Raw genomic sequence first — 26,259 nt, 5'->3', positions numbered from 1 at the left:
CCAACCCAACCCATTCTTTAATTCTCTGATTCTGTATTTAGTACCAAGTGAAGTTTTGTCTTTAGGGTTGTGAGGCTCGTGGTGCATTAAGTTGTCTTGACTTCTTGCCTGAGGGCTGGAAGGAGTGGCTGTTGTCATGGGAACTTGTAGCATCACTGATCCTGGTAAATCACAGAATCGTTTAGATTGGGAAAACCTCTATGGTCACCAAATCCAACCATTCCCCCAGCACTGCCAAGGCCACCACTGACATGTCCCCAAGTGCCACACACGGCTTTTAAATCCCTCCAGGGATGGGGACTCCACCACAGCCCTGGGCAGCTGTGCCAGTGCCTGAGATCTTGGATTTCAGGCTTTGTTCCAGGTTGTAACTTGAGGTTTTATTTTATGTAGCCTTGTAAGCTTTGGGGGCTTTTTAGGGAATCCCAGAGAGCTCTTTAATTCTGCTTTGCTTTAGAACTCTAAGACAGCTCAAATCCTGAAAAGATATTTCAGAACACTGAATTAGTAGTGGGAGGAAATGTGTGATAGCTTTAGAAACCTTTTCCCCAAGTTAACAAAAAAACCCAAAGCAAATAAATACCAAAGAAAACACTACCTAAAACAAAGCCACCACCAAAAAAAAAAATTAAACATTGTTTGGTATAGAATCATGGAAAATTAAAATAAGCAATTCCATGCTCAGGAATGAAAATGTCTTTATCCCTAATTTGTCTTGTCTAATCCCAGTGCCAAGGTTCTCAGTCATACACACTTGACTGAAAGTAACCTGAGAACTTAATCACTTAAAAGTGCAAATTCTAAGCCCAAATGCAGGATCTGCCTTTGATAAGAAATAGTTGGAAACTGCTAACTCATAAGTGTCTCTTCTATTTTGTTTTTCCTTTTCAGAGCTGTAGGATTCTTGCTTTTTCTGGCCTACAGTTCATGCTTGAGCATTTTAGTGTGCTGTGGAGCCACAAATACCAGAGAGCTTTAACAGAGCTTGAGAAAAAGACACTTTTGCCAGTTTTTCCCTCCAGGGAGGATGAATGGAAATTTTGTGCTTCAAATGCAGAGGAAATTGAGACCTGACTCATGGAGGAGATGGCTCCAAGTGTCTGGGAAGGGGGAATCACCAGCAGAGAAGTGAGAAGCTTTGTCTGGAGAGGTTTCCCTGTTTCTGGTTCTGCCCTTCCAACTTGCTATCTAGCAGGGCACTTGGTGGGCAGGAATAAAGGTTCTTCACACAGACTGAGCATTTAATCACCATCACAGAGTGGTTCTGAGGGAATTGGCCCAAAGGACCATGGCAGCAGCCCAGGCAGAGCTCTGCTCAGGAGGAAGGGATTTTTTTGGACACCACAAAAAATTTGCTGGTGGCTCTAAGTGAAGGTGTCTCCGAGCAGCCAGCCAAGAGAGAGCTTGCATTTTGAGCCTTGTCAACTACTTAGAATGTGTGATTTTAGCCTGCCTGAAGTCAGAGGAGGCTGTTTCAGTGTTTTCCCCTTTTTTTGGCACAACAGCCTCTGTTCCTGTCACGGTGCAATGTGGAGCTTTGCAATCAAGGATGCCCAGAGCTGTTCAAATGGCTCTTGGGTAGCTGACTTGGGTTTCTTCCTAAGCAGTTTCCAGCATCGAGTTTCCAGCATCAAGTTTCCTGGTGTGACTTGACTATCCAGCTAAAAATATTAGTGAGGGAGCATTCATTAATCTCCCCTGAACCCAGCGGGGGTCCTGGCTGGAACAGTTGTGCCTGAGCTGTTGCTGAGGCTTTGCTGTGCCAGTGCTTCCAGTAATTTGATTTTGGTGTGTCTCAGAGAGTGATGGATTTCTCTCCTTTCATGGTGGCTGCTTGCCTTGTGATGTTTAATGTGCATAAAGCCTCTTTAAGCTCAGAGAGTAGATTCAGATTGGATGTTAAAGAGTGAGGGTGGTGAGGCCCTGGCACAGGCTGCCCAGAGGAGCTGTGGCTGCCCCTGGTTCCCTGGAAGTGCCCAAGGCCAGGCTGGATGGGGCTTAGAGCAACCTGGGCTAGTGGAAGGTGTCCCTGCCCATGGCAGGGGTTGCAACTGGATGAGCTTTGAGTTCCCTTCGAGCCCAAACCATTCTATGACTCTACAATGCCTTCCCTAATCTTAGGGAGTGATAATAATGATAAACGGGTGATAAATATGAGTCTTCCCCCTATTTCCTATAAAGGACCAACAGCAGGGAAGTGAAACAGCTGTGAGGCATGGGAAGTTATTTTCCTAAGGCATTGCTTGAAGCCTGTGGCTCAGCTGGAGCTAAATCCTCCTGCCTTGCAATGAGCTGCTGCTGGTGCTGTCAAGCACAGCTCAGTGCAGGATCAGTGTTGATTGAGATGAACTGGGGCCTTCCAGCACCTGAAAGGAGCTACAAGAAAGATAGGAAGAGATAACTTAAAATAGTCTGGAGTGACAGGACAAGGGGAAATGGCTTCAGACTGAAAGAGAGTAGGTTTAGACTGGATATTAGGAAAAAAATTCTTTATCATGAAGATGGTGAGGCCCTGGCACAGCTTGCCCAGAGAAGCTGTGGCTGCCCCACCCTGGAGGTGTCCAAGGTCAGGCTGGATAGTGCTCTGAGCAACCTGGGATAGTGGAAGGGCATTGGAACTGGATAATCTTTAAGGTCCCTTCAACCCAAACCATTCTGTGATTGTGTGATCTGGGCAGATAACCCACATGAATGCCTTTGATTAATTTTTTGCTGTCCCTCATCTTTCTCCTTCTGCTGTTCTGCTTCTGATTGCTTTTCTCGTGCAGAAGTTGGTGACACAAAGCCACCTTTGCTATTTTGAAAACTCTTGTTACAGGTGTGTGTTAATCTGCTCTCAGTTTGAGACAGACTCACTGCTTGCACTTCTGAGGTGGAGTTGTAGCTGTGTCACTGTCTCCTCTCCTACGAGCAGATGGTTCCAAAGCCTTGGGGGTGGGAGCTGAAACGCTTCAGAGAATCCTCCCTCTCAAGGATGCTGTGGAAAGAGTGATTGATGCAAAGTAAAACAGTGCTAATTGCAATGGATGTGTACTGACAACTTGATAGTTGCTGTGATAATTACAGTAATTAGGGAGATGTTAGCATTTTTTTGCCTGTGTCTATAAATGGAAAAGGTAAGAGAGAGTGTGCATGGATGGAGGGGACCCATGAGTAAGGCTCTGGGATGGCCCTGTACCCGAGGGGGAACGTGGCATGGGGGATCAGATTTGTAAAAGCAATTCAGAGCTTGGTTCTTCCTGAGCTTGAGGGCAACTGAGGGTTTCAATGTCTCTTGACAGTCTGGTTCTCAGCATCACAAATTGAGCCTGGCAGCTTTCCCATGGGAAGGAAGATCCATAGAACAGCTCAGTTCCCATTTCCTCACTCAGGCTGTTGAAGGAGAGGGCCAGGACTGCCAGCCCTCCTTGTCCAGTGCTTGCGTGTGGATTTCCAAGGACTGTGCAATGGGAACAAGGCATTTGTAGTTTGATCACTCAATTAATCACCTTCCCAGCTGACAGGTACAGAGAGGAGTTGAGGTTCTGGAGCACATATTGCAGACAGGTAGAAAAATTATAAAAGCCTCATAAAATGAGGCCGGCTCTGCTAAATTAATAGCTGGCCTATCACTTCTTCTAAGTGCAGCTAGTACTTTGCAAGTTCTCATGCAAAAACATCTGGAAAATGAGAGTTTGTTAACACAACAGTCTATTTCTAGGGTTAAAAACAAGTGTACCTATATAAAAAAATAAGATCAGTCCTATAAGAATCAGTGAAGAAAATATGTAAGCAATTCAAGAATAGAGAGATTTGATAGACAAGTTAAATACCTTTTACTAACCAATAGAGTAATTAGCAAGAAAGCTATTAACCAATTAAACTTGCTCATGAGAGCTGTAAAAACTGTATAAAATGAGTTGTGTGAATAGAGAATTAACTTTATCTGCATGAAGAAACTGAGTCCCAATTGTTACAACAAACACATTGGGACTGTCTCTTAATCTCAAGGCCAGTAAGTCTGGTACAGCAGAAGGAACCAGCAGAGAGCTGGGATAGTTTCAGCCTCTGCTGTCTTTTATTCATTACTGCTTTAAAGCTAAATCTACAAAGGAAGAAAACTTCCATGGAAGTGGAAAGAACAGAAATGTATTAAATGCCAGAAAAGTTGATGGGCTGGATGGCATTCCCCACCTCCCACTTCAGGCTCCCTAACTGGAAGCACTGGGGACAGATGGTTCCCAGTTTGAGGAACTGGCTTGACTTGGTACTGAGATTCATACTGATAATTTTTCATGTTGCTGATCTCAGTGTCCATTTAGTGTTAATTTAAGTCCAAATAACTGTCCCATGTTTTTTCAAACTTCCTGAATTACTTGAACCTAAAGAAGATTTTAAATGCTACCTTAAGTATTTTTGCTTTTAGACCAACTTATCCTACTTTATTCTAGGCTTAAAAAAAAAAAAACAAAAAAAACCAACCACGAAACAGCATTTGTTTTTTAATTCTGCTTTCTATGTCAGGGTATAAATGGTACCTGTGGGCACACTATTAAGATAAGCCTTGAGAATGCAAACCTTCAATGCATTAATGCATAAAATGCCCTTTCTCCTGTGATCTGAATGGCCAATAGAATCTTTGGTTGGGTGGTAACCTCAGCAAAGCTGCTTGTGAAGGACCCAGATTCTGCTTTGCTGGTTTTGTGTACAGCTGTCTCATGCTCTGACCTTTTTTCAACACAGTACCTGAAATTAAAGAATTTTGAGGAGGAGGTCAGAGCCCAGCGAGACCTGGATGGCTTTTTGGCCAGAGCCAGCATCATCCTGGATGAAACAGCCACGTCCTTGGACGATGTTCTCCGGGAGATGCTGAAACACTTCGCCGAGGATCCTGAGAACATGGAGCCCAGCTGCAACTTCGAAAAAATCATGAACACTTTATTCACAGATTCAGGGACCCCGCGGGAAGGGAACGGTAATCAGCTCTTGGTTTGCTTTAGCTGCTGTTCATTTGCCATCCTTGCCGTGGTGGGGTGCTGGACACTCACTGAGTGGTCCCCAGGCTTGCACGTTGCATGTGACCCCGTGGGTTGATTTTTTTTTTTCCCCATGTCACTCAGACTGAAGGGCCTCATTTCTCCAGGGTTTTTGTGTTTTGGTGGAGTCTTGCCCCTGTTTCATTAAGATCACCCGTTGTGGTGCTCTCTGGGGTGAGGAGTCAGCAGCACTGGGGCATCTTGTCTGCGTGGACCCTTTTGGTTTGCTTGTCCTCGTCAGCAGTGGCTCCTTTGCCTTGTGATTCTCCACCTGAATTCACACAGGCTGGGGAATTTTGCCTGCTTTGGATGAGTAATTGGGGAGGGTTGATCCTTTGTGTCACTCCCAGCCCAATGGAGGAGATTGGAGACACTTGATTTTCCTCCAGAAGCTCAACTGGGGCAGCCCTAGCCAAGGTTGTTGGCTCTGGTGTCACCTTAAGCTATCAAAAAATGTTGTAGTGTAGTCTAAAAATCGCTGCTTTTAGCCCAAGATTTGAAGAAGCTTAACTGAGCATTGTTTCTCTGTAGGCACCCCTGATGTTTCAGAGTCAACAGGAATGAATGTACAATCATGTCCATCGCACCTCAAATGTAACTGTCACAGCCTGAGTGAATTTGTTTAACAGATATGTCAAGTCCTGAGCATGTAGTAAGCATGTTCATGCTTTGGTTACTTCTTGCTACCTGTCTTAGAGCTTCGCATTTGTAATCCCTTTAATTTAGGCTTTCTGCCAATAAAGAACAAAAAGTAAGTAGAGCCATAAAATAGTGTGAGAGCAGTAGCTGGGAAGAGGGGGAGAGAGGGCAGGGGATTGGGAAGGTGACACCCCTCCCAGTCTTGTCTGTGTGTGTGTGGTGGATAATGCTAATCTAATAACCCAGTACTGCAATAGGATGATGTTGGGAGGAGAAAGCAGCTGCCTTTGTAAGCTGTGAATAGTTTAAGGACACAGATCAAAAGCAGCAGGACAAATGTTTCCATCTCTCTCTGTCAGCCCCCACCCCTGCTTCAGTCCACTGGGCAGATAGGAATGCTTGGGATTAGTAGTCAGCTTCCATTTAGGAAGAAATGTTATTTACAGCTGCAGAATAAATGAGGACAGCCTGTGATGTTTCCCTCTCTTCTCTTCCCAGTTCACCTCTTATCAGACACAATTCAAGGGGTCACAGCCACAGTCACGGGGGTGCAGTATCAGCAGTCCTGGCTCTGTATCATGTAAGTACCTGGGTTAGATGAGCAAAATCACTGACATCCAAACCTTTTCCTGCTGCTGGGAGGAGTAGAGGTTCAGAATATGCCCTTTTGGGTTAAGATGGTGGTGCTTGCTCCATCCATCCTGTGGGATCTGTCTCTCTCTGGGCTTCTTCTCTTTGCAAACACATGCAGTAGGTGACCACAGCCCCTCCAGGGCATTCAGCTCTTGGATGTTATAGAAATCTGCTGTTAACAAGCTAAGAATGCTGAAAAAATGAGCCAGAAAATGCTAATTACTGAGAAATGCTAATAAAGGAACTTCTCAAAGGGACAAGCAAACTAGTTCATGGACTGCTTTGCCTGCCAAAGTCTGGGAGCCTGGACCAAAAGATTTCTTAGGTCCTTTGATGGAACCATCCAAACTTTGTAGCTGAAAATTGAAGTCAGACATTCCACGCTATTTAGACACTGATTACTTTGTCTGACAATTAATTTGGACGCTGATTAATTGTCAACACTGTTAAACATTGGAGGAGCAGGCCCTTAAGAACTCTGTCACCTGGGATTTATGAGATGTGGTGGCTTCACCCCAGCTTGCACTTGACCAGAACTGGGGTTTGAAGTTATTGTCTCCAAGTCAGGCCTGTGGGGTGAGCCAGGCTGTCCCTTCACAAGGGACAGGCCAGAACCTGAGTCCCTGAGCCAACCAAAGCAGTGCCTTTTAGACTCTGTTGCTTTATTCCTGTGCAGTCTTAAAAGTCCAGTTGTCAAGAAATATGGTAATTCCCAGAGAAATGGCTGGGATATGTGGGATAGGTGCCTAAAGGCATGCACATATTTTAGTCTTCACAGCCAGTTTGCTGAGACAACTGTCACAATAGTTTTCCTTCTGCTTGCACTTCTTCTCCTGCCCTCTGCTTATGGCTGGGGAAAATGGAGAGAAATAGAGGATTAAGAAAAAAAATCAAAAAGGAGACAATACCATCAACAAATAAGAAAAAAAAATCTCCCCTTTGTTTTGAATCTCTTATGAAAGAGAAGGATGTGATCTCCATGTGAAAAAGAAGTGATGGCATATCAGGGCTGTGTCCTGAGAGAGAAGAGAGCTGGATGATATTTTGTGCTTTGTGTGCTACCTTTTTACACCTGGCATGTACAGAGCAGGACCACAAAGAAGAAAATGAGTTGATAAAGTAAAATGGTGTCAACCAAGAGGACTTTTGGGCAGTTTTCTCCTCTTTGGATGCCATAGGAAGGGTAACAGCAGTAAGGATATGTAGGTGCTGCTGATGCAGAGGATGGAAATTTCTCCTGTGGGGTGAGACAGCTCTGTGGAGGGTTTTGGGGAGTGTTGCCTTAATAACCAAAACATTTTAAAAGTCAGGATACAAATGCTGTGATTACATACATGAGACTCAAAAGGGTGGGTTCAGCCTGTTAGGAAAGTGAGCCAGAGCTTTAAATGCATCCATGTGAGTAATCCTGGCTTCCATGACAAGAGATGATTTAAAAAATAAGCTCACAGCCTGAAGGTGTCTTGTGCAAAACTTTCCTTGTTTCTTCCTTTTGTTGCTCTGAAGAGGGAGAAGAAAGTGGTGGGAAAGCAATGATGAGTTATTAACTATAATTATCTAATTATTGCACTGTATTTCTGCTGGAGTTATTGTGCAACAGATTGTGAACCATATTTTTAGATCTTACATTTTTTCTTGAAGTCAGATTGCAAAACAGCTTCCAAACCTCTGAAGTAAAAGGAATTTGTTGATGAAAAAATTTTCCATATGAGTGGGAAGAACCTTTAAGATATCTTCTCTTCTTTATCCTTGCATTTGGTCTATACTCTTTGCTAAATTTTAAATTAGCACTGCTGGGTTGGTGCACCTTAGCCAACTTTTAATTCCTGGTGGATGAGATTGAATTGATATAATAAGATTATATTAATGAGGAAGAACAGCTCAGAGATAAGCTTTTGGTGGTGTTGCTTCTGCATAGATGATGAGGGGAATTATTAACAGCTGAAATTAATTTGGGGTGAGAAAGGAAGGAATTTTGTAGGATATTCACCGAGTTGTGCAGAGCCTGGCTGCAGAAGAACATTCCTAATGGAGACCAAAATGTGTTTCCCTCTCCTTTGTGCTGGAAAGAAGGCTCTTATTTCTTATCTGATTTACCCTCTGTGAGAAGAGCAGTGGGGAAAACCTGGGGTTGAAATAATTGTTCTGCTTCTGTTGGATTTGGTGCTTTCCTGATGGCTTCAAGTCTAGGGAAGCTCAGCAAAGTCAGACATCCCATATGGATCTGGGCTTCAGCCACAGGGCAGAACAAACCCTTGAGGAACTGAAGATCTCAAGATTTCAATGTTCCAGCGAAGTCCAGAAAAAACAACTGAATTCTGATTCACTGCAGGCTTTAAGGGGTGGTTTTGTCAGGAATGACCAAAACCTGATCTTGCTGGGGCCACACCAGGATACATCAGCTTATGGAAAACTTGGAATTCTTCTGTTAAAATGAGAGCTGAGATTATCAAAGCTTTTCATGCCCCAGTGTCCAGCAGGGTCCAGCTCTGGAAGAATGAAGGTCTCTACTTGTGTACATGATCATTTCCTGACTAGAAAACAAATCTTGAGAGTTAGAGATGAACTTCATCAGCCCAGGACAAGATCTCATACCTTTGAAACCATGGACAAAACTCTTTTTTTCCTCCTATCCCAGCATTTGCCAGAACAGGAAGACACAAACTGGCCCAGAGATCTCCTGCTGCTTCTCTGGGAAGCTGCTGCTGGTTGTTTCCTTGGAGAACCTGGGATGAGGGATGGTCCTGTCCCAGAGTGGGGAGTGCTGGACTGTTTTCCTCAGTTATTTCAGTGAGGAAGCTCAGCTGCTGGTAGGACCTGCAGCATGGAATGACTGAAGCAGGCAGAGGTGCTGCCAGGAGGGCGCTTGGAGCTCCCCCTGAAGCACCCAGACCTGCCATGATCCCAGCACAGAGGGGTAAACTGGATGCTTTCCAAGTCTGGACTGGGAAAAATGGGCAAGAAGCTCCAGTGGGAGCTGCTGGTTTTGGTGTTGCAGTTTTGTGCCTCAAAAAGCCAAGAAACCCCTCCTTATCTTGTGAAGAAGTGACTCTATCACAAGCCAAGTTCTATCACGCCCCACTCCTTCTTTAACTGCCTGACAAATGAAGATGAACATGCCTGATTTTTAATTTTTTTTCCTCTTGGAGTGAAGGATATATGATTTTAAAACTGCTTAACTGGGTGCTGGTGGATTTTTCTCCCTCATGTCCTGCTAGGAGAAACATCAGCTCAGTGGGTTATGGAACAAATATCCCTGAGCTGATGGAAACCCCCAGGCATCTCAGCTTCCAGGCTGTATTCTCCCTGCCAGCAGATTGATAAAACTGCTGATTTCCAGAGCTGAATCCTTAGAAAAACATGAAATCAAGCTGCTCCATGGTCTGCATGGAGTAGTTGTAGAGCCATTTCTTCTGGCTGGATTGCTAAAGCACATGGACTGGGCATTAAACTGATTTCCTAAAGCTGTTTTAGCAGGCAGAGCAGAGGGGGGGAAAGCCTCTCTGCAAGCAAAGAGTGGTTCAGTGGTTTGTGTGCTCTGTGTTGCTATAGAATTTCTGCCTTTGATGTAGCCTGTCGTGGCAGTGACTCCTGTGGAGGAGTTTAACTCGGAAAAACTCAGGTAGCTTTTCAAAAATAGGTACTGTGAGGTGTTACTGGATAACCAGCCATGCTGCTGTTGAGATAATCAAAATTTGAGGAGTAAGATGCCAAATTTAATGTATTACCGTGAAAGATGTGACTGGTGTCTCTCTCAACAGAAGTAATGCAAGTCCATTTCGTGTGTTTAAGGATTTTTCCAGACCCAGATGTTCTGTGGGTTTCTAGAAAAGTCGCATTGTCTCTGATTTAGCTGTTGAATAGATTGCAAATAGAGATGCTTCAGTTGCTCTCTCTTCCCCAGATAATTCTTTTAAAGGGCAAGATGAGAAATTATAACAGTTCGACTGCTTAAAACAAATATTTTCATTTAGAGGAATGATTACAAGATTTGGAGCCTTGTAAGCAAGAGTCTCTTCTCCAGAATTTACAGCCATCATCTCTCAAGTGTTCTTTGGGCTCAGAGAACCATAAAATTTTTTTAAGGGCCTCTCCACCTTTTTGGGTTTTCCCAGATTATGCTAGAGAGCTGAAGCTTTTGCAGGTGCTGTTTCATGAAAAGAAAACCTCAAATTCAACCTCTGCATTAGGAATTTGGGTCCTGAAGAAGAAAGATGGCTTATTTTGCTACCTGCAGGGTCTGTACAGGGATGAGATGTCTCCTTACAGAATCTCAAAGGTTGGAAAAGTCCAACCATTAACGCAGCACCACCGTGTTCACCTCTAAACCATGGCCCAAGTGGCCACAGCCAACATCTGGCAAGTGTTCTTTGAATTCAGAGAACCAATTAATTTTCTTTTAAGGGCCTCTCCCCCATGCTGGGCCATCCCAGGTGGTGCTGGAGTGCTCCTACAGGTGCTGTGTGATGGAAAGGAATTCTCAATACACACTGACCTGGAGGAAATCCTTCTCCCTGGAGAGGATGAGTCTTCCTGGAGCCCAGCAAGGTGCATTTCCCAGGCCAAGAGGACTTCCAGCCTGGAGTGGGGGTGTTGTGGCTGAGACCAGCCTGTGCCAAGCTGTGGGTGAGCTGCCTGGCCTGGCCACAGCTTCATTGCTCACTTGCAGGTCCTGGTTTCTCAAAGCTGGTGCCTGGAGCTGCTCAGCAAAGGAAGATTTATTGGCAGTGGTTGAGAACAAGAAGTGTCATTGTTGTTCTGTGTGGGGACAGGAAAAGGCTGGCTGGCTGATTACCTCTGCTGGGCACTTTTTCATACTGCAAGGGATAATTTGTTTCTGAATTAATTTCCTTTCTTGCCCTTTAAAAAGAGGGTTTCTGTTTCTCTTAGGTCTCCATAATGTGACCCTTTTTATGATTCGGTTGAGCAATGTGTTATTACTCTGATATCATCTTGGGTGTGGGGCAGACCTGGGGCACGTGGGACTCGGTGGATCTGGGATTTTGGTGGAGCACTGCCAGTTCTCACCATCCCAGTGCCACCCTCAGCACCACCAGAGGCAGAGAGGAGCACGGGGAAGGAGAAATTCTGCTATAATTTAAATGCCCTTTTTACGAGCTCAATTATTGGGGGATCAAGATAAAACTGCTGAGAACACAACCTGGCATCTCATTAAATCATAGTCCAGCATTTCCTGGGGTGACTAATACTGGGTGAAAATAGATTTTTCAGCTTTCTGGCCAAACCAAGGGAGAATCAAATGTAGCTCAACTCAAACCAAAAAAGAACTCGGAGGCTTTGACCAAACCAGACTTGATTTAGAGTCAGCTGAAAATGTCTTGCTAGTTCTCAGTTTTTTTGGGGCTATTTACCCTCCAGCTTTTTTTTTAATTAGTGGGAATTTGTTTAAGTGCTACTTAAAGAAAAAAAGTTGTTTCATTTTGAAAGTGACTTTCTTCTTGGCCTGAGCTGTGCTGACTTTTACCTGCGGTCTTGCTTGACTTGGGATTTCTCCATGTGAACCAAGGAACTTTTTTTTAATGTCTTTTACAAATATTTGCACAGTTCTAGTTGGGACTGCAGTTTTGGTTTGTATTGTATTTGTATCTGGATTCTGGAATTAAAACAAAAGTGGGAGCTGTAAGTGCTACATCAGGGAATAGGATTTGAGTCAGCTAAATAATGGCTTAAATTTGAAGAAAAGCTTGAGCTGCTGGATGATGAATGGGCAGGACTGACTTGGCCTTGCATTGGAAGTATTGAAACATCATTTTTTTCCCCAAATAAATGAATATAACAGAGGGAGAGCATACTGAGATGAGGCTGCATTTTGCACTGTTCCTCCCCTCCATGCAGCCAGGCTCAGGAACATCCCATCTTCTCTGTGGCACCTGTTTAAATGTGGTTTTAATCAGCTTTGTCCTCACTAAATCAACTCCAGTCTGATTTGTAAAGGTGTTATTGATCTAAATTATTTGTACATTGACCTAAGTGTTGGAAACTCTCAATTTGACTGGTGTGATATTGGGATTTAGATCCATGTGTCAGTGTCCATGGAGTTCTTTGCAGAGGAGATGGAGGAGACTCAGAAGTGTGAGAATCCTCAAACTCCAGCACTCTGGATAAAAGTATTCCAGATAAAAAAGATTGATAATGACAGTGAATTTCCTGGTGTCTTGTAAATGTGCTCTGTGTGAAATCTTTCAGTACTGTGGGATCTTCTTGCCCAGTCCCTCAGCTTAAGGAAACAGTGAACTCCTGACTAAGAGAAACACAAATTTTTGCAACCATGAAAATGATCTTGTATATGAGAGAGACCCAATAGCAAGGCTCAGTTTTTTTACAGTCCAGTTTTCCCCTCTGTACCCAAGAAGCTCTTGAGCTGAAGTGGGATTGTGGCACTGCTGGCAGGACTCCTGTCTCTGGAAAACACAGCCCTGGAGACAATCCATGGAGCTGAAACATAACCCTGTCACTCCAGGGAGATAAAAAACTCCAGAACATGTGGCTTGCTTTATTATTGCACTTTCTAATAGGCTTTTCCAAATTTCTTTTTACTTCAGTAGTTTCTTGCTTGGTCAGGTCCTGCCTGGTGCACATGGTAGGGAAGGGAAGGTGTCTGGGAAGGGTTGGTACAGCTCTGTGAGCCACAGGAGCTGATATCTGCTTCTGCCATGTCTGGGATAGAAATGATGTCCAAAATGCCCAGCAAACCTTCCTTTTCAAAACAGATTAATTGATGAGCTTGATGCCCCAGGTTTTTGCTTTTCTATTTTTCAGATTCTGTGCTGCTTTAGTGTGTGGGTCTGAGCTCCATATTAAGGGATGGTGAGCTCTCTTCACAGAGTAGGGAGACAAAACAATTCCTTCTCCAGCTGGGGACCCAAGGACAAACAATCCAAATCTTAGGCCCAAGAGCATAAACAATGTGGGCTGAAGAGAGAAAAACAAGAAGGGTGGGACTTCATGGGCTGGAGCTGGAATTGGACAATGAACTCCAATATGCAAATGGAGCAGAACTTATAAAAGTGAGAGCCCCCGGGAGCGCTCGTGCATTTTGTGACCATTTTGGTTCTCTTGGGTGCAGCCCTGGCTGGGCTCTTGTGCTTCCCAAGGTGGATCCATTGAGGCCTTCTAATAAATCCCTACTTCATTCTTTAGCTTTGTCCAACTTCTGTTCTAGGGCAGCCCTCACCAGGCAGCAAGCTCAGCAGCTGAGGTATGCAAGTGCTGAGAACTGAGCTCAGAATTAATGCTAATGGTGCAGTAATCAGTCACTGCTGGTGACCAGGTGGGTGTAGGTGAGAGAACTGAAGGTGTTGGGCCACTTGAAGGTTCTCCAGTTGGTCCAAAGCCCGGAGTTCATGTCCTCTCTGGCTTGTTGAGCTGTAACACAAGGAGACTTGTCTGCTGTCCAGCCACAGCTGGATTGCAACCAGGGGCTTGGCTTTGGTTGTGAAAACAAGTGTAGCTTGCACTCTATTTTCAATTACTTCAAAAGATATTTATTCCTCACCTTAGGACCTTCCTTGATCTTTCTCTCTTCCAAAGCTGATTCAAGTACAAAAAGAACAAGAGGCTGTGGTGAAGGGAAGTTAGGAAATAAATGAAACTGTCATCTTTCTCATGCCCTGTATTGTTCTAATTAAGCTGTTTGGTTGCTCTCAGACAAGTGTCTCTGTGAGATTAATTTACAGAAGCAGGCTGCTTCCAGTCTGAGATCAGGAAGTCAAACTCAGTAAGAAAATACTTGATGGTGTGATTTTTAATTTTTTTTTTTATGCAAATAGTGAAGAACTTGATAGAAAATACAATGTCTTCCAGACTAGGACATCTCCAGCCAAAGGTCTTGTTAATGGAACAGCCCTCAGGGTGCATGGGCGTGAGAATACATCTTAAAAGGAAAGAAATAAGATGGGATTATGGAAGAGAAAGTAGAGAAATAGATCCTTCTGTTGGAGGACTGGGATAGGTGCTTGTTAGATGAACAAAAGAGAGCAAGCAGCTGAAATAACTTTGAACCAGGTAAAAGGAGGGGAAAATAACTCTGAGGTAGGAAAACACTTCCATACCTCTTCAGGTGTCTGTAGGCAAGCTGTGTGTGCATTTTTCACCAGTGGTTTACAGAAGGGCTGGGAAGTGGTTGGTGGCTTCAAAGGGAACAGGAGAGCTGCATGCCAGGCTGCCATTGCCCTGCTGCCCCTGCAGCAAGCCCCAAAGTTTCCCAGCAGGAAAAGTGGCAGCTAAGCAGGTCCCAGCTCTGGTTAAATATCCCAGGGTGGAGACAGATGTGGTCTTTCACAACCTCTGCAGATGATCCCTGTGTTTATTCCACACAACTTTTTTTGCTAGTCTTGGTTCTGGTAGTCAAACATCCATCCCATCCCCTGGATCACAGCCAAGGATTTCCCTCCAAGCACTAATCCCCTCCCTGTGGATCTTGAGCAGGGAGGTCAGCCTAGTTTCTTTAACACTTGGGAGCCAGAAAGGGGAAAACAACAGCTGGGAGCAAATGGGGAAAGCCATTACAACAGAGAGGTCTGCCTGAGGCAGAAGTGGGAGTATATTGGCTTGGCATTTTGCCTTAGTATTTCCAGAAGCACCTTGGGAGAGCAGGTGAAATGAAGTGTAATCTGCTTTCCAATAATGCAGGTGTTTTTTAATAAGAGGGTTTTTTTGTGTGCGTGTAGAAGCTTCTATAGCTCTGCAAGTACTTGGTGTCTTGTGCTCTCTGTCATTTGGTTTCTTGACTGTTAAAAAGCAGCTGGAGGAAAAGGCAGAATACACCTTGAAATCTTGAAAGGTATTTCTCATAAAGACATGGATATCAAATTGTACAAGAGGGAGAATTGGGCTAATAGTAACTAGAAGCTTAAGACTTCAGAAGTCTTCAACCAACAACATCATGTGTTTCTCAAAGGTGAAATGTGTTTTTATGCCTTGTGCACCAGGGGAGATCATGCCTGGTGTTGTGGGGTCCAGTCTAACAATCCCATTCTGCCCAACAGTTGCACTATAAAGTCCCTTCAGCGACGTCACGTTTGCATCAGCCGCCTGGAGAGGCCTCAGAACTGGGGTGAGAACTCCTGTGAAGTCAGATTCGTCATACTGGTCCTGGCTCCTCCCAAGATGGTGAGTTTTGTCTTCTTGCTCCACAACTTCAGGAGGTTCTCGTGAGTTTGCTTTTCCTTGGGCTCCTCCAAGGGTTAATAAATGTTGTTTTTAAAACACAAGGGGATGTGAAAAGGCCTGAGGTCTCCTCAGCAGCTGTCTAGATGATTTATCCTGTTGGTGAGGGGTGGATTAGTGGGCTGTGTCCTTGTCTCATGGCCTGTATCCTGATGTGGAGGAGAACACTCTGTATTCCCCGTACACACCTGGGATGCCCTAAACACTCCATGGATTCCCCTCTCCGGCTGGAGCTGCTATTTTTAGAAGTAAGAAACGCAGCTCCTTGCTAAAGCCAAGGTTTTGAAAAGCTCTTGTGAACCTACAGCTGCTGCCCCTGGGTTGCTTCCCAGCAAACTTCCCTGATGGGACTGACATTTTCCCTGCACGTGTGGCTGCAGCAGCTGGAGGTGATGTAGCCAAGAGGAAGGTGATTCTTTTTTGAGCTCTGTTGCAGTGAGGGTGAGACTTTCTGGGAGCTGCAGTGCTTTTAAGGTCAGCCTGTCCCCGAGCTTTTAGCACCTGAAACAGCGAGGTTAAAGCTTGCTCAAGTTCTGGTTCTTTGGTGTAGACAAGAAGGGCACGGTAGAACACTTTCACTGTAATCAGAATATCCTGAGTTGGAAGGGACCCACAAGGATCATCCAAGTCTGACTCTGATATCATGGGGTGCCTCAAGGTTAATTGGGGATCACCATCCTGTCTTCCTAGAAAGCACTGGCCTGACCAAGGTGGTTCTTCCAGCTGATGGCTGAACGGTTCAAAGCTCAAGACCTTTTCACACTCCAGCTGGCTGTTTACACCTTGGGGCTGCTGGGTCTGTGCTCCTGAGAGGTGCTGGAGAGGTTGGGGACCTTTCCTGGGACAGGATATGTCCTGATTCAATTTCCTGCTCTTCAATGCTATCTGTGTGACCTTGGGACCTGCTGCTCTGGCCTGTCTCCTCCCCCCTTCACCACCACCCACGTTTAAATGGGAATACTGGTGTTTCCTTCTTTCCCAGGATTTCTGGCAGGTCTTTCCCAACTGAGCCACTCGATGCTTTTGGCATCGACCTCGAAGCCAACAGGCTGAAAACATATTGATGTTCCTTGTGCAAAGCAGGAGGGAGAACACCTGGAGCTGTGTGCAGTTCCATGGATCTCCCCTCATTGTTATCTCGGGCCAGCTACGTGCAAAGCACCCGGCGAATGGCTCCGCATCCGCTCGGATCCCGAGAGTTTGCAATTCCAGTGGTCAGCATCAAATTAAGGGAAGGGAGTGGAGGCCAACAGAGCTTGCACTTGCCAATGTGCTTTTTTATTTTAAATGGGTTGATGGAGCCAGCCCCAAGTGCGCATTTCTGGTGCAGCAGTTAAAATAATTAACCTGCTGACAGCAACACATTCAGTGGAGGGGGAGGAAAGTCCACAAAATGGGCATTTGTTATGCTGGGAATCCAGATTCTTGGCCTTGCTAATATGGAAGAAGGAAGGATAAAAAAGAGTTTTCCTGCACATATCTATCCTCTCTAAACTGTTTGTCTCCTTGGTAAAGGAAAAATGGGAAGAGCAGTGGGAATGTTGAAGCAATCCCTGCAGCATCCAGCCCAAGGATTGTTGCTGCTTAGAGGTGAAAGGTGGAGCCTCCTCTGTGATGGCAAATCCAGGCTGGTTCACAGAATCTAAAAGCAAGTCCCAGGCAAAATCCTTCACTTAAATCCAAACCTCTCCCTAGAAACTTAAATTGAATGTGCCCTAGTGAGTGTTTGAAGGGACATTCTTGGTGATGGAATCCCAGAATGGTTTGGGTTGAGAGGGACATTTAAGACAATCTCATTCCAACCTCTGCCATGTTCAGGGACACCTCCCACTGTCCCAGGTTGCTCCAAGCCCCATCCAACCTGGCCTTGAACACTTCAGGGATGGGGCAGCCACAGTTTTTTGGAGCAAATGGAAGGTGGGGCAGCCACAATTTTTCTGAGAAATGGCAGAGAGGAGGGTGATGTGAGTGGTAGAGGAAGGACAGCGTTAGCAATGACTCTGGGACCAGCTCAGTGCCACCCACGCCTGCGCTTCTGCGTCACCCACACTGAATTATTTGGTTGTGTCCATGGAGAAATTGTTCATCTGTTCAGTTGTGAATCATGAGAAGCAATTGGGATCAATCACAGATGCTCACTCTTCTTTTCACAGCAGAGTGAGGAGCTTGGAGATTCTCCAGGGCTGGGGAATGTTTGGGTGTCTCTGGTAGCTGCTGCATGATGAGTGTGGAGTGTAGAAGAGGTGGGTGGATTAAAACTTGGCATCAGAAGGAGCTTTTAATGAGCTGTGGTTCTGTGTAATTTAGTCTTGGCAAGTATCTTACCTGTCCTGGCCACAGTAGGAGCAAGTGAGCAGGTCACTTGGAGAGCTTGGACTTGGTGGGTTTGTGCAGGGGTGGGGACCTCAGCCTCCTTCACTCTTCCCTTTGCATCTAATTTCCTGCAGTAGGAAAGCAGCTTGGATTCTGTTGGAAGCTGGACCCCCACAGATCAGGCCTGTGTCTCACAGAAATATTAAATCCTGAAAATAAGCACTTTTTTCATGTCTGCAAGACTCCTGTCCCTTCCAGACATTTCGTGAATCAGACGAGAGCTCCTTGTGCATTCCCAGCTTTTTTTTTCCCATCCTTTCCTCTGTGCCAGTGGTTACTTGAGCTGAGAGCTCTCAATCTCCACTTGTGCAGCCAGAATTGCCCCAGAGTGGCCAAGTGAATTGAGTTTTAATGCCCAGAAAATAGGAATCAGATGAGCACAATAATCAAGACATCAGTACCTGCAGAAACCTTGACTGCAGCACCCTTCCACCCCAGGAGCAGCAATGCTGAGGTGCTGTTCAGTAGCAAAGATTTTTGTCTTGTCTTGAAGGGAAACCAGGGATAAAATGCACACTCAGCATGATTCAGCTTTGGATTGGTTTCTGGGAAGTTGATCAAGTAAAGATCAATCAGGGCTTCAGGAGCTGTGTTGGTGCCTCCAGAGGATTCTGCTGTGGATGTGTGTTCATCTGCAACAGCTTCCAAATGTGCTCTCCCCCATAAGCTCTCTCTGGGATCCTGGGAGCCAGGCAGGTTCCTCTTCAGAGGGATGAATTCCAGGATTTACCTTTCAGAAGTGAAATTAAATGGTTTTACAAGCACTTTTCTGTCTTTTTTTTCACCTTCTTAGAAAAGCACCAAAACGGCCACAGAGGTGGGCAGGACCTTTGCCACGATGTTTTCAGACATAACCTTCCGGCAGAAGCTTCTGGAAACCAAAACTGAGGAGGAGTTCAAGGAGGCCTTGGTGCACCAACGCCACTTGCTGACGGTGGCCAATCAGAGACCCTCAGGAATGAAAGATGGGCACAAGTCACACGGTAACAAACAACTCAAGGTAAGGCTTGGCCAGCACCTCTGCCATGCCCTGGTGTCCAAATCCATCCATCCATCCAAGGGGATTTAGGGTGAGGAGGTGAACACTTGAGGCCAGTGCATGCAGCAGCATTCCCAGCAAGCTCCCAACACCAAGGCTTCCCCAAAGTTCTGCTGTGTGCACATCCACCTCCCTCAGATTCTGCTGTAAATCTCCAAAAAAACACTTTAAGGAGGCAGGTGCTGAAGGGATGCAGAGCACTTGGGGGTTGAAATGGTTACAGCACTTTGATTCCAGATGCTTAGTCGAGGGTGAGATTAATGGATCCCTGCTCCTTGTCAGTCCAAGGTACTTAATCCTTACAATCAGAAGGCTCTGAAGGAAGCTGCTGCTTGTCTTTCCTGCAGCCAAAAGGCTTCTTGGCCATCTCTGCACGGTAATTTCACTTAAAAGTTGCCTGTATTTGGCCTGAATTCTCCCTGTTTGATCTGTAGCTCTGTAAAACATTACTTGCTTTGTACTTTAAAGTTCGAGGGAAATGCTGTAACTCAGCTTTCTTTTCTGGAATTTCCTGTGTGTTGGTCATTGCTTTGTTTTTCTGGTCAGAAATCCATTCTTTAAGCAGACAGCATACCTGAAAAACAAACTGTGCCATCTCCAGTATGCTGCTCCTGTCTGTGCATTACAAATAACCCCAAAGCTTTGGGTTGCTTACAGTGCAGGAGCTGCTTCACTTACCACATTTTTCTCCCCCCCGGAATAGATTTAAGGGGTTTGATCTGCACATCTGGAAATGAGCAAAGCTCATGTTTTTCCTGCGGAATCCCCTTGCTTATAGGTAGTGCTTTGAACTTTGCTAGACCCCATATCTGCTCTTAACTTTGCAGAACAAGTCCTGAAACCCTCTTTAAACCCAGGTCGTGCAAGGCAGGGATATTTGGAGTAGTAATTTACCTATAGTAGGTTTAACCCTCTACACCTGGCCTTTCAAATGGGTTTTTGTTAGAGCAGTTAAAGTGTCTGACTTTGTCTTTTGCTAAAAATAGCAAAACAATGTCTCCAGAGGGTTTTCTGCTCTGTGGTTTGGTGAGGGGAGCTGGATGAGACACTGAGCTTGTAGATTTTGGCCCTGAGACTGGTGATTCCTGCTGGCCTGCTTGGAAAAGCAGCCTTGGCCAGGCAGAATCCTGATTTCTCCAAGCCAGTGCTGTAGAGGGTGACATTTCTTCCTTCAGCTCTTGCTTTTGGCATTGACAGTTGTGGGCCTGGCTTTGCTGTTGTTTTTTTCAAAACCATTTTATCCTTGAGCTCTTGGGAGATGCAGCCTCTGTATCCCCACCTTGCCCTGCCAGCACAAAGAGCTGGGAAAGGAGATTTCCTGGCAAGCCAAGGTTTGCCTGGAGAAGTGAGGTTGATTTGAGCTCCTAGGCTGGATTCCTCAGCTCCTGAGAGCCATCTCCAGCATCTCCTCCCTTCTGGAGAGGAAGCATTTAATATGAGCACAAACCCATGTGAGAACAGGAGTGTAATTTCAACCTGTCAGCCACCCCCAGAGAAATAAACACCCTCACTGGAGCCCCTGGACTATGACAAGTGAGCTCTCAGGAAGGTGTAAAGTCTCTGGGTGACATGAAAATCTGGCCTCTTGGGTCCTGCAGTGATGGGGGAGGAACCAGACCTTAAATTCTGGGTGTGAGTGGGATTTTTGCAAGTGCTTGTTTTTACCTCTGCTGGAAATACTGAGGGGGATGTGACAGTCACATTCCCTGCTGTGCCTACAGCACTGTCACTTTGCCTTGGCTCATCTCAGAGGATTATTTAGGCAAGGCTATGTACTCAATCATAATTAAGTCAGCCTGAAATCCTCTTGTTTACTGAGGCATCTAATTGTGATTTTGTTCATGGAGGAGCCCCTAACAGCTGTGATGTTTTTCTGGCTCTGATTTTGTGTCCTGTGTGGATTTGCTGAGGGGGCTGTGTGTGCTCAGCATCAGCAGGAGGGGGATATGGAGGATGTAGTGGTTTTGCACAGACTCATGTTCCTGACCTCTAAAATACTCCTGCCACCCCCCAGCACTTTTGGGGAGGGCTGAGGAAGGGTCAGAGTTGTTGGAGCAGATTTTTTCTGTTTGGCTTTGTAGCTGCTAAGTGCTGGCTTTCCCTCTTCCTCTAACCCAAATAATGGCAAGAAGCTGGGAGAGATTTGTAGAATGCAAAGTGGAAAAATTCATGAACTTCATCTGTTTGGCTAGGCTGGGGGATAAAAGTGAAACCAAAAAGGGCTGTAACTTTGGAGGCCAGTAAACTTAGTCTTTTGCATTTTGTATTTTTTTTATCTTTTGTACTCAGTCTTTTAGCAGCCTCCTACTGGAAAGAGACCTGCAGGAGGGCTGGAGAGGGACTTCTTCAAGGTGTGGAGTGACAGGAGAGGGGGGAATGGCATTAAGAGGTAGATTTAGATAGGATATTAGGAAGAAATCCTTCCCTATGAGACCCTGGCACAGGGTGCCCAGAGGAGCTGTGGCTGCCCCAGCATCCCTGGAAGTATCCAAGGCCAGGCTGGACAGGGCTTGGAATAACCTGGGTTAGAGGAAGGTGTCCCTGCCCGTGGGAGGGAGTGGACCTGGGTGGGCTTTGAGGTCCTTTCCAGCTGAAACCATTCTGTGATTCTGTGATATCTCTGGTGCAGCCCAGGCTGAGTCTGAGGGTAGAGAGCAGAGAGGAAATCTCACAGGAGGATCAGCCCAACAGAAGGAACAGCTTTTCCTACTGGAGAGGTTCCACTGACACCCCCTACCCTCGTTTCACACTCACACACACAAGAAATGAGTGCATGAGGAAATCAGGGCGAGTCTTAAACATAACCCTGATGCCTTGTGGGATGAGTTAGGCAGTGCTTTCCTCCTCAGCACACTCCCAGCTGCCTGGAACAGGTTTTGTTCCCCAGAGCCCCCTCCCTGCTGCCCCAGGCCAGCAGCAGCCACGCTCCTCCTTCCCTGGAAGATGAGACACCCCGAGCATCCTTTTCCCCGTGCTCACTGCAGCATGATAAGTAAACATCCCAGTCTGAGGCCATTGTGATTCTCTGGCTGACTCATGCCTTCAGGAATCTCTTTCTGGGGGGAAAAATTAAATTGCTTTTCGAGTGCATCTGGCTTTGATGTCCAGCTCTGCCACCAAATATGGTTGAAGCACAGAGATTTTTCGGAAATGCTTAAAATGCAGATGGTGTCTGCTGGCAGCACATCTGTCTGCTCATCCTGGTTGTTCAGGTTAGGGTTGAAACTGTCCTAAAGTTTGAAAAGTCCTACAGGTGCATTGGCAAATTGCAACAGAATTGACTTAAATAGCTGAAATCTGAGATGATATGGTCACTGATAAAGGAGCTGATCCTCTTTTGCACCCCAAACCCAGTGATTGCTGTGCCCTTTCCTTCTAAAGGAAAAGATTCCCTTCTTTATTTTGTTTGTGGTTCTGATTTTCCAGGTGCTGCAAACAGGTGAGTCCCAGGAGAGAAGGCAAAGCTGTGTGTAGTCCATTAAATGAACACTGTACCTTTCTAAAGCAGTCATTTTTATCAATTTCCACACAAAGCACCCAAAGGAGGAGCTCCCTGCTGCTTTGAGATGATCTGTCAGTGTAAATTTTGTGTCTGTGATTTTTATTTCCCCCCTTACACTCCCTAGCAGAGGTTATAAGTCTTCTGTGCCTGGTTCTGCAACAAATACATGAAATGTTTTAGCTGAGGCAGCTGGAGTTGTTATCACTGCATAAAGGTGCATTTGATTTTCAGAGTGGTTTCTGTGCTCTGAGAGTAACAGGAAAAAATCTGACAGGTGCCTCATTTGTAAGTGTTGCCTACCCTGATGCTTTCCATGTGCTTTCCATAAGGAAGGAGTTGTGAGGATTGGGAGGCTGAGAGTCAACAGCAGCTGTCACATATTCCTGACAAGCTCCTCATTGCCTGTGCTGAGCAGCAGATCCTATCAGCAATCCCACTGCACCTTGCAGGCCCCCAAACCAGGAATAAGAGGGAACATGTTGAATTTTTGGAACCCTTCCCCAGTGTTTTTATTGTGTTTTAATGGGCAGAAATTATGGCTTGGTTGTGTGGATTTATTCAAGCTTTTCCCTGCTGGTGGAGTTTGAGGTGTAGACAGCCTGAATTCCCTCACATCTCTTTGAGGTCTCCCTTTGCCATGGCAATGCCAAGGAAGAAGCACTTGCTGGGGATCCTCTTTTAGAGGTTTCAGGTGGATTTAGGGGAATTTTTGTGCTGCATCTAAAGGAAAAGTTGTGTGGTGGGATGGGGAAGGCACCTCAGACACGTTTAACCCCAGGGCACCCAATGTCTGATCCATCCAGTGGATCCTCAGCTCCCTCACCTGCAAAACAGGGATGCAGATAGGAATGGGAGGGGAAAAGGGAAGGAAGGGAGGAAAACAGGGTGGTCTGGGGGATTTTCTCTTTTACAATGCTATGAGGATATAAATTGAATCCCGGCGAGTTTATTTTTATTACCATGACAAGATGGGATTTGAATGCCCTATTCAAAAGGAGCCCTCTCGCTTCTATCAGAGTTGAATAAGGAGCTTAATCTCTTTAACAATGCATGAGCCTTTACACTGACACAGCACTTCCTTCCTTTCTTCAGCTGCACGACTTTCTCAGTATTGGCAAGGGGATTTCTGATGACATTGCACGAAGATTCCCAGTGTACGCGCTGGACTTCACCGACGGTACGTTGGCCAATGTTTATGGAAGCGCTGCCCCGATTGGGGATTTTTTATTTTTTTGTGATGTGATGTCCTGTTTACAGTGTGCATTCAGTGTGTGCTTTGATATGTGTAACAGCTCTCCTGGCCCTTGTTTAAAAGGGTGTTTTGGCAAAAGCCTGTGAATGGGCAGCGTGGAGCACTGGAGATGAGGCTCCTGCAGCGTTTCCTTAATGAAGGTGCTGGCTGTGCGCGGATGAGGATTTTCATTTTTATTAAGCAGTGATTAAATGGATCAATTATTGCCGTGCGTAGACTCAGATCAACTCCTTGCAATCTAATTACTCAGCACTGGCCTGATAGGCCCTTTCTGCTACCTCTGCAAGTTAGCTCCACACTAATTATAGTGATGCTGTGGGAGTTGAGAATGCTTAAACAAAATGTGAGCTGCAGTAACTTCAGCCCGGTGTTGTGAAAAACAGGATACGGCTCGTCCGCTGCCGCCAGATCACAGGAGCAGCACACAGTGTTTATAGTGAGCCTCAGCCTGATGCAGCTCCCACAGTGGCCTTGGGGTTTTTAAGAGTTGTTTTCTCCCTTTTCACTCACAGACTTTCACTTTCTCGAAGGCTGGGCGGAATCTTCAGGGCAAAGCGGGATTACGGAGCCCCAGCCTGACATCAAAACCTGTTCCTTGCAGCTTGTTGGGGAGCTGGTTACTATATTCAATCTCATACCCAGAAAGTTCAAATAAAACAGAGAATTGAAGTGTAGGCAGGGAGAGCCTTGGAGATTTATCAGATAAATCAGGAATTTATCCCTTCCTGCTGTTAAATCCACTTTAGCTCAAGTGTGTCTCTGCCTTCCTCAGTGCACAAGTGCTGTGAAGGCTCTTGAGATGAGGGTGATCTTACTTGGATTAGGCATAAAAAAACCAAGATGCCCACCCAAACCCAAATTTTTAGAGTTTTCTCTTGCAAAGCCACCTTCCAGAGGCAGCTTGAGCTTCAGAGAAGCCTGGCCAAGGCTGTGGATGTGTGTCCTCACTCCCTTCCAGCCAGCAGAGGAACGTGAATGAGATGTTGGCTTAGCACAGGGGTTGAGTGCTGAGTGCTTGCTTTCTCCAGGTGCTTTGGCACTGCTGGGATGAAACTTATTTTCAGGAGACTTGGTGTGATGGGAGGGCTCATGCTGATTTCTCTGGGGATTTGAGGAGTTTTGAAGAGGACAGAGGATGTAAAACAATTTTCAGGGGAGCAGGAAGGATTTGGATAAAACAGAAACATTAATTTTTTTGGCATGTGCATCACTGGCATCAGGTCTGGCAGGGGACTTCAGCTCCCAATCTGGACATTCATCCCTTTGGCTGTTGCTTTCTAGAGCTGTCAAAGGCTCATTTTTCATTATAAAGGGATATTGAGAAGGGAAGTGCTGCAGAAGCGTCTTGTGGGGACCCATGTTCACCTCAAGACACAGCAGTGTCTGCTGTGCCTGTCTGAGCCCAGCAGGCACAAAACCAGCAGATTTTGGTCCTGCAGCCAATTCTGGCTGTCAGCAGACTTGGAAGCCCCTTTCAGGGTCCATATTGTGGCTCTGACTGCATCCAAATGACCCCGTGGGTGCTGCCTCAGCCCTGGGCTCTTGGCTGTGAGCTCTGCAAGCTTTGCACACACTGATGTACAGAATGGGCATAAAATTGGGATAAAATGCAACCACCAGGTTAAAAAATGTCAGTGTTGTGTAATACAGCTTCTGGAGAGTGGAAAAGAGCCCAGTGCAACTCCAGAACTACTTCAGCTCAAATGGGATGTTCTCAGTGTAGGGGCAGTTGTGCCCTTTCAATAGGAAATGGGGAAAAAGGGGTTTTCTAAAAAAAGCACTGTGTGATAGTATGGCCATTTCTTCCCAGAAACCAGAAGTTAGGATGAATTCTTTAAGGAACTGCTTGAAATGAAAAGCAGATGGAGCATGAAGCATCTGCCATAAACCACTGAGACTGAAGGTGATCAGGAATGTGGAATTCCTGGAGCATCTCAAAGCAGTGGTGCATCAGAACACGAGGGATTTGAACTATCCCAGTATCTGCACTCCAGACAGCCACATGTGCACCATCAAAGAGCTCTGAATTACAAAGATGCTGTGTTTTGAATGGTTGGAGTCTCTAAATCCTTAATCTGAGAAGCATCCTGGGGTTTGGGGTTAGACAGATAAACCCATCAGGGGCAGGGTGATAAATAATGAGGCTTTTTGTAGGACCAGCAAATCTTTGGCCAGTTGGAGTTTTGTGGGATTGGTCCTCTTCACACACTGCACAAATTATCCTTAAAGGAAAAGTATTTCTCTTTTTTCTTTTCCATTTTACTCCAGATTAGGAACTTGTCAACTTTGTTTTGTGGCAAAGTCTTGTGCATTTTACTGAATGGGTCAAAGGATCAAGGAAGAGTTTTCTAATTTTTTTTTTTTTCTCAGGATTTTGGTGATAAAGATGACTTTTAATAGGTGTCTTCCAGCAGGAGCATCTGAAGACGAACAGTTGGGTTATACTGAGCCTGAGAACTCCTGTAGTTTTCCTTTAAACTGGAAATTTACTCCATTTGGCTATGACCTTTGTGTGTAGGATTCTGTCTTAAAAAAAAAAAAAATCAGTGTGACTGAACTTCATCCTGATCCTGTCAAATTGGCTCAAAGCACTTGTGTGTCAATTTTATTACTCTTT

At 45.5% G+C, this 26,259-nt stretch overlaps 1 protein-coding gene across 4 annotated transcripts in view; it reads left to right on the top strand.

Annotated features, from left to right (window-relative positions):
• The window catches only part of SLC4A11 (solute carrier family 4 member 11), a 67,536-nt gene that overhangs the window by 10,498 nt on the left and 30,779 nt on the right, over positions 1–26,259 (top strand). For 2 of the 4 annotated variants that reach the window (XM_053975357.1, XM_053975355.1), the window contains exons 3-8: positions 4,723–4,954; positions 5,547–5,609; positions 6,153–6,234; positions 15,296–15,419; positions 18,643–18,849; positions 23,483–23,567. In XM_053975357.1, coding sequence (XP_053831332.1) covers positions 4,723–4,954; positions 5,547–5,609; positions 6,153–6,234; positions 15,296–15,419; positions 18,643–18,849; positions 23,483–23,567 — 793 coding nt within the window. The remainder of the gene's footprint in view (positions 1–4,722; positions 4,955–5,546; positions 5,610–6,152; positions 6,235–15,295; positions 15,420–18,642; positions 18,850–23,482; positions 23,568–26,259) is intronic. The other 2 variants (XM_053975358.1, XM_053975356.1) reach the window with 1 other exon arrangement.

This window comes from Vidua macroura, chromosome 4 (assembly GCF_024509145.1).
Source record: "Vidua macroura isolate BioBank_ID:100142 chromosome 4, ASM2450914v1, whole genome shotgun sequence".
Classification (NCBI taxonomy): Eukaryota; Metazoa; Chordata; class Aves; order Passeriformes; family Viduidae; genus Vidua; species Vidua macroura.
Note: the sequence above shows the minus strand (reverse complement) of the source record. Positions and strands in the feature narration are given on the sequence as shown.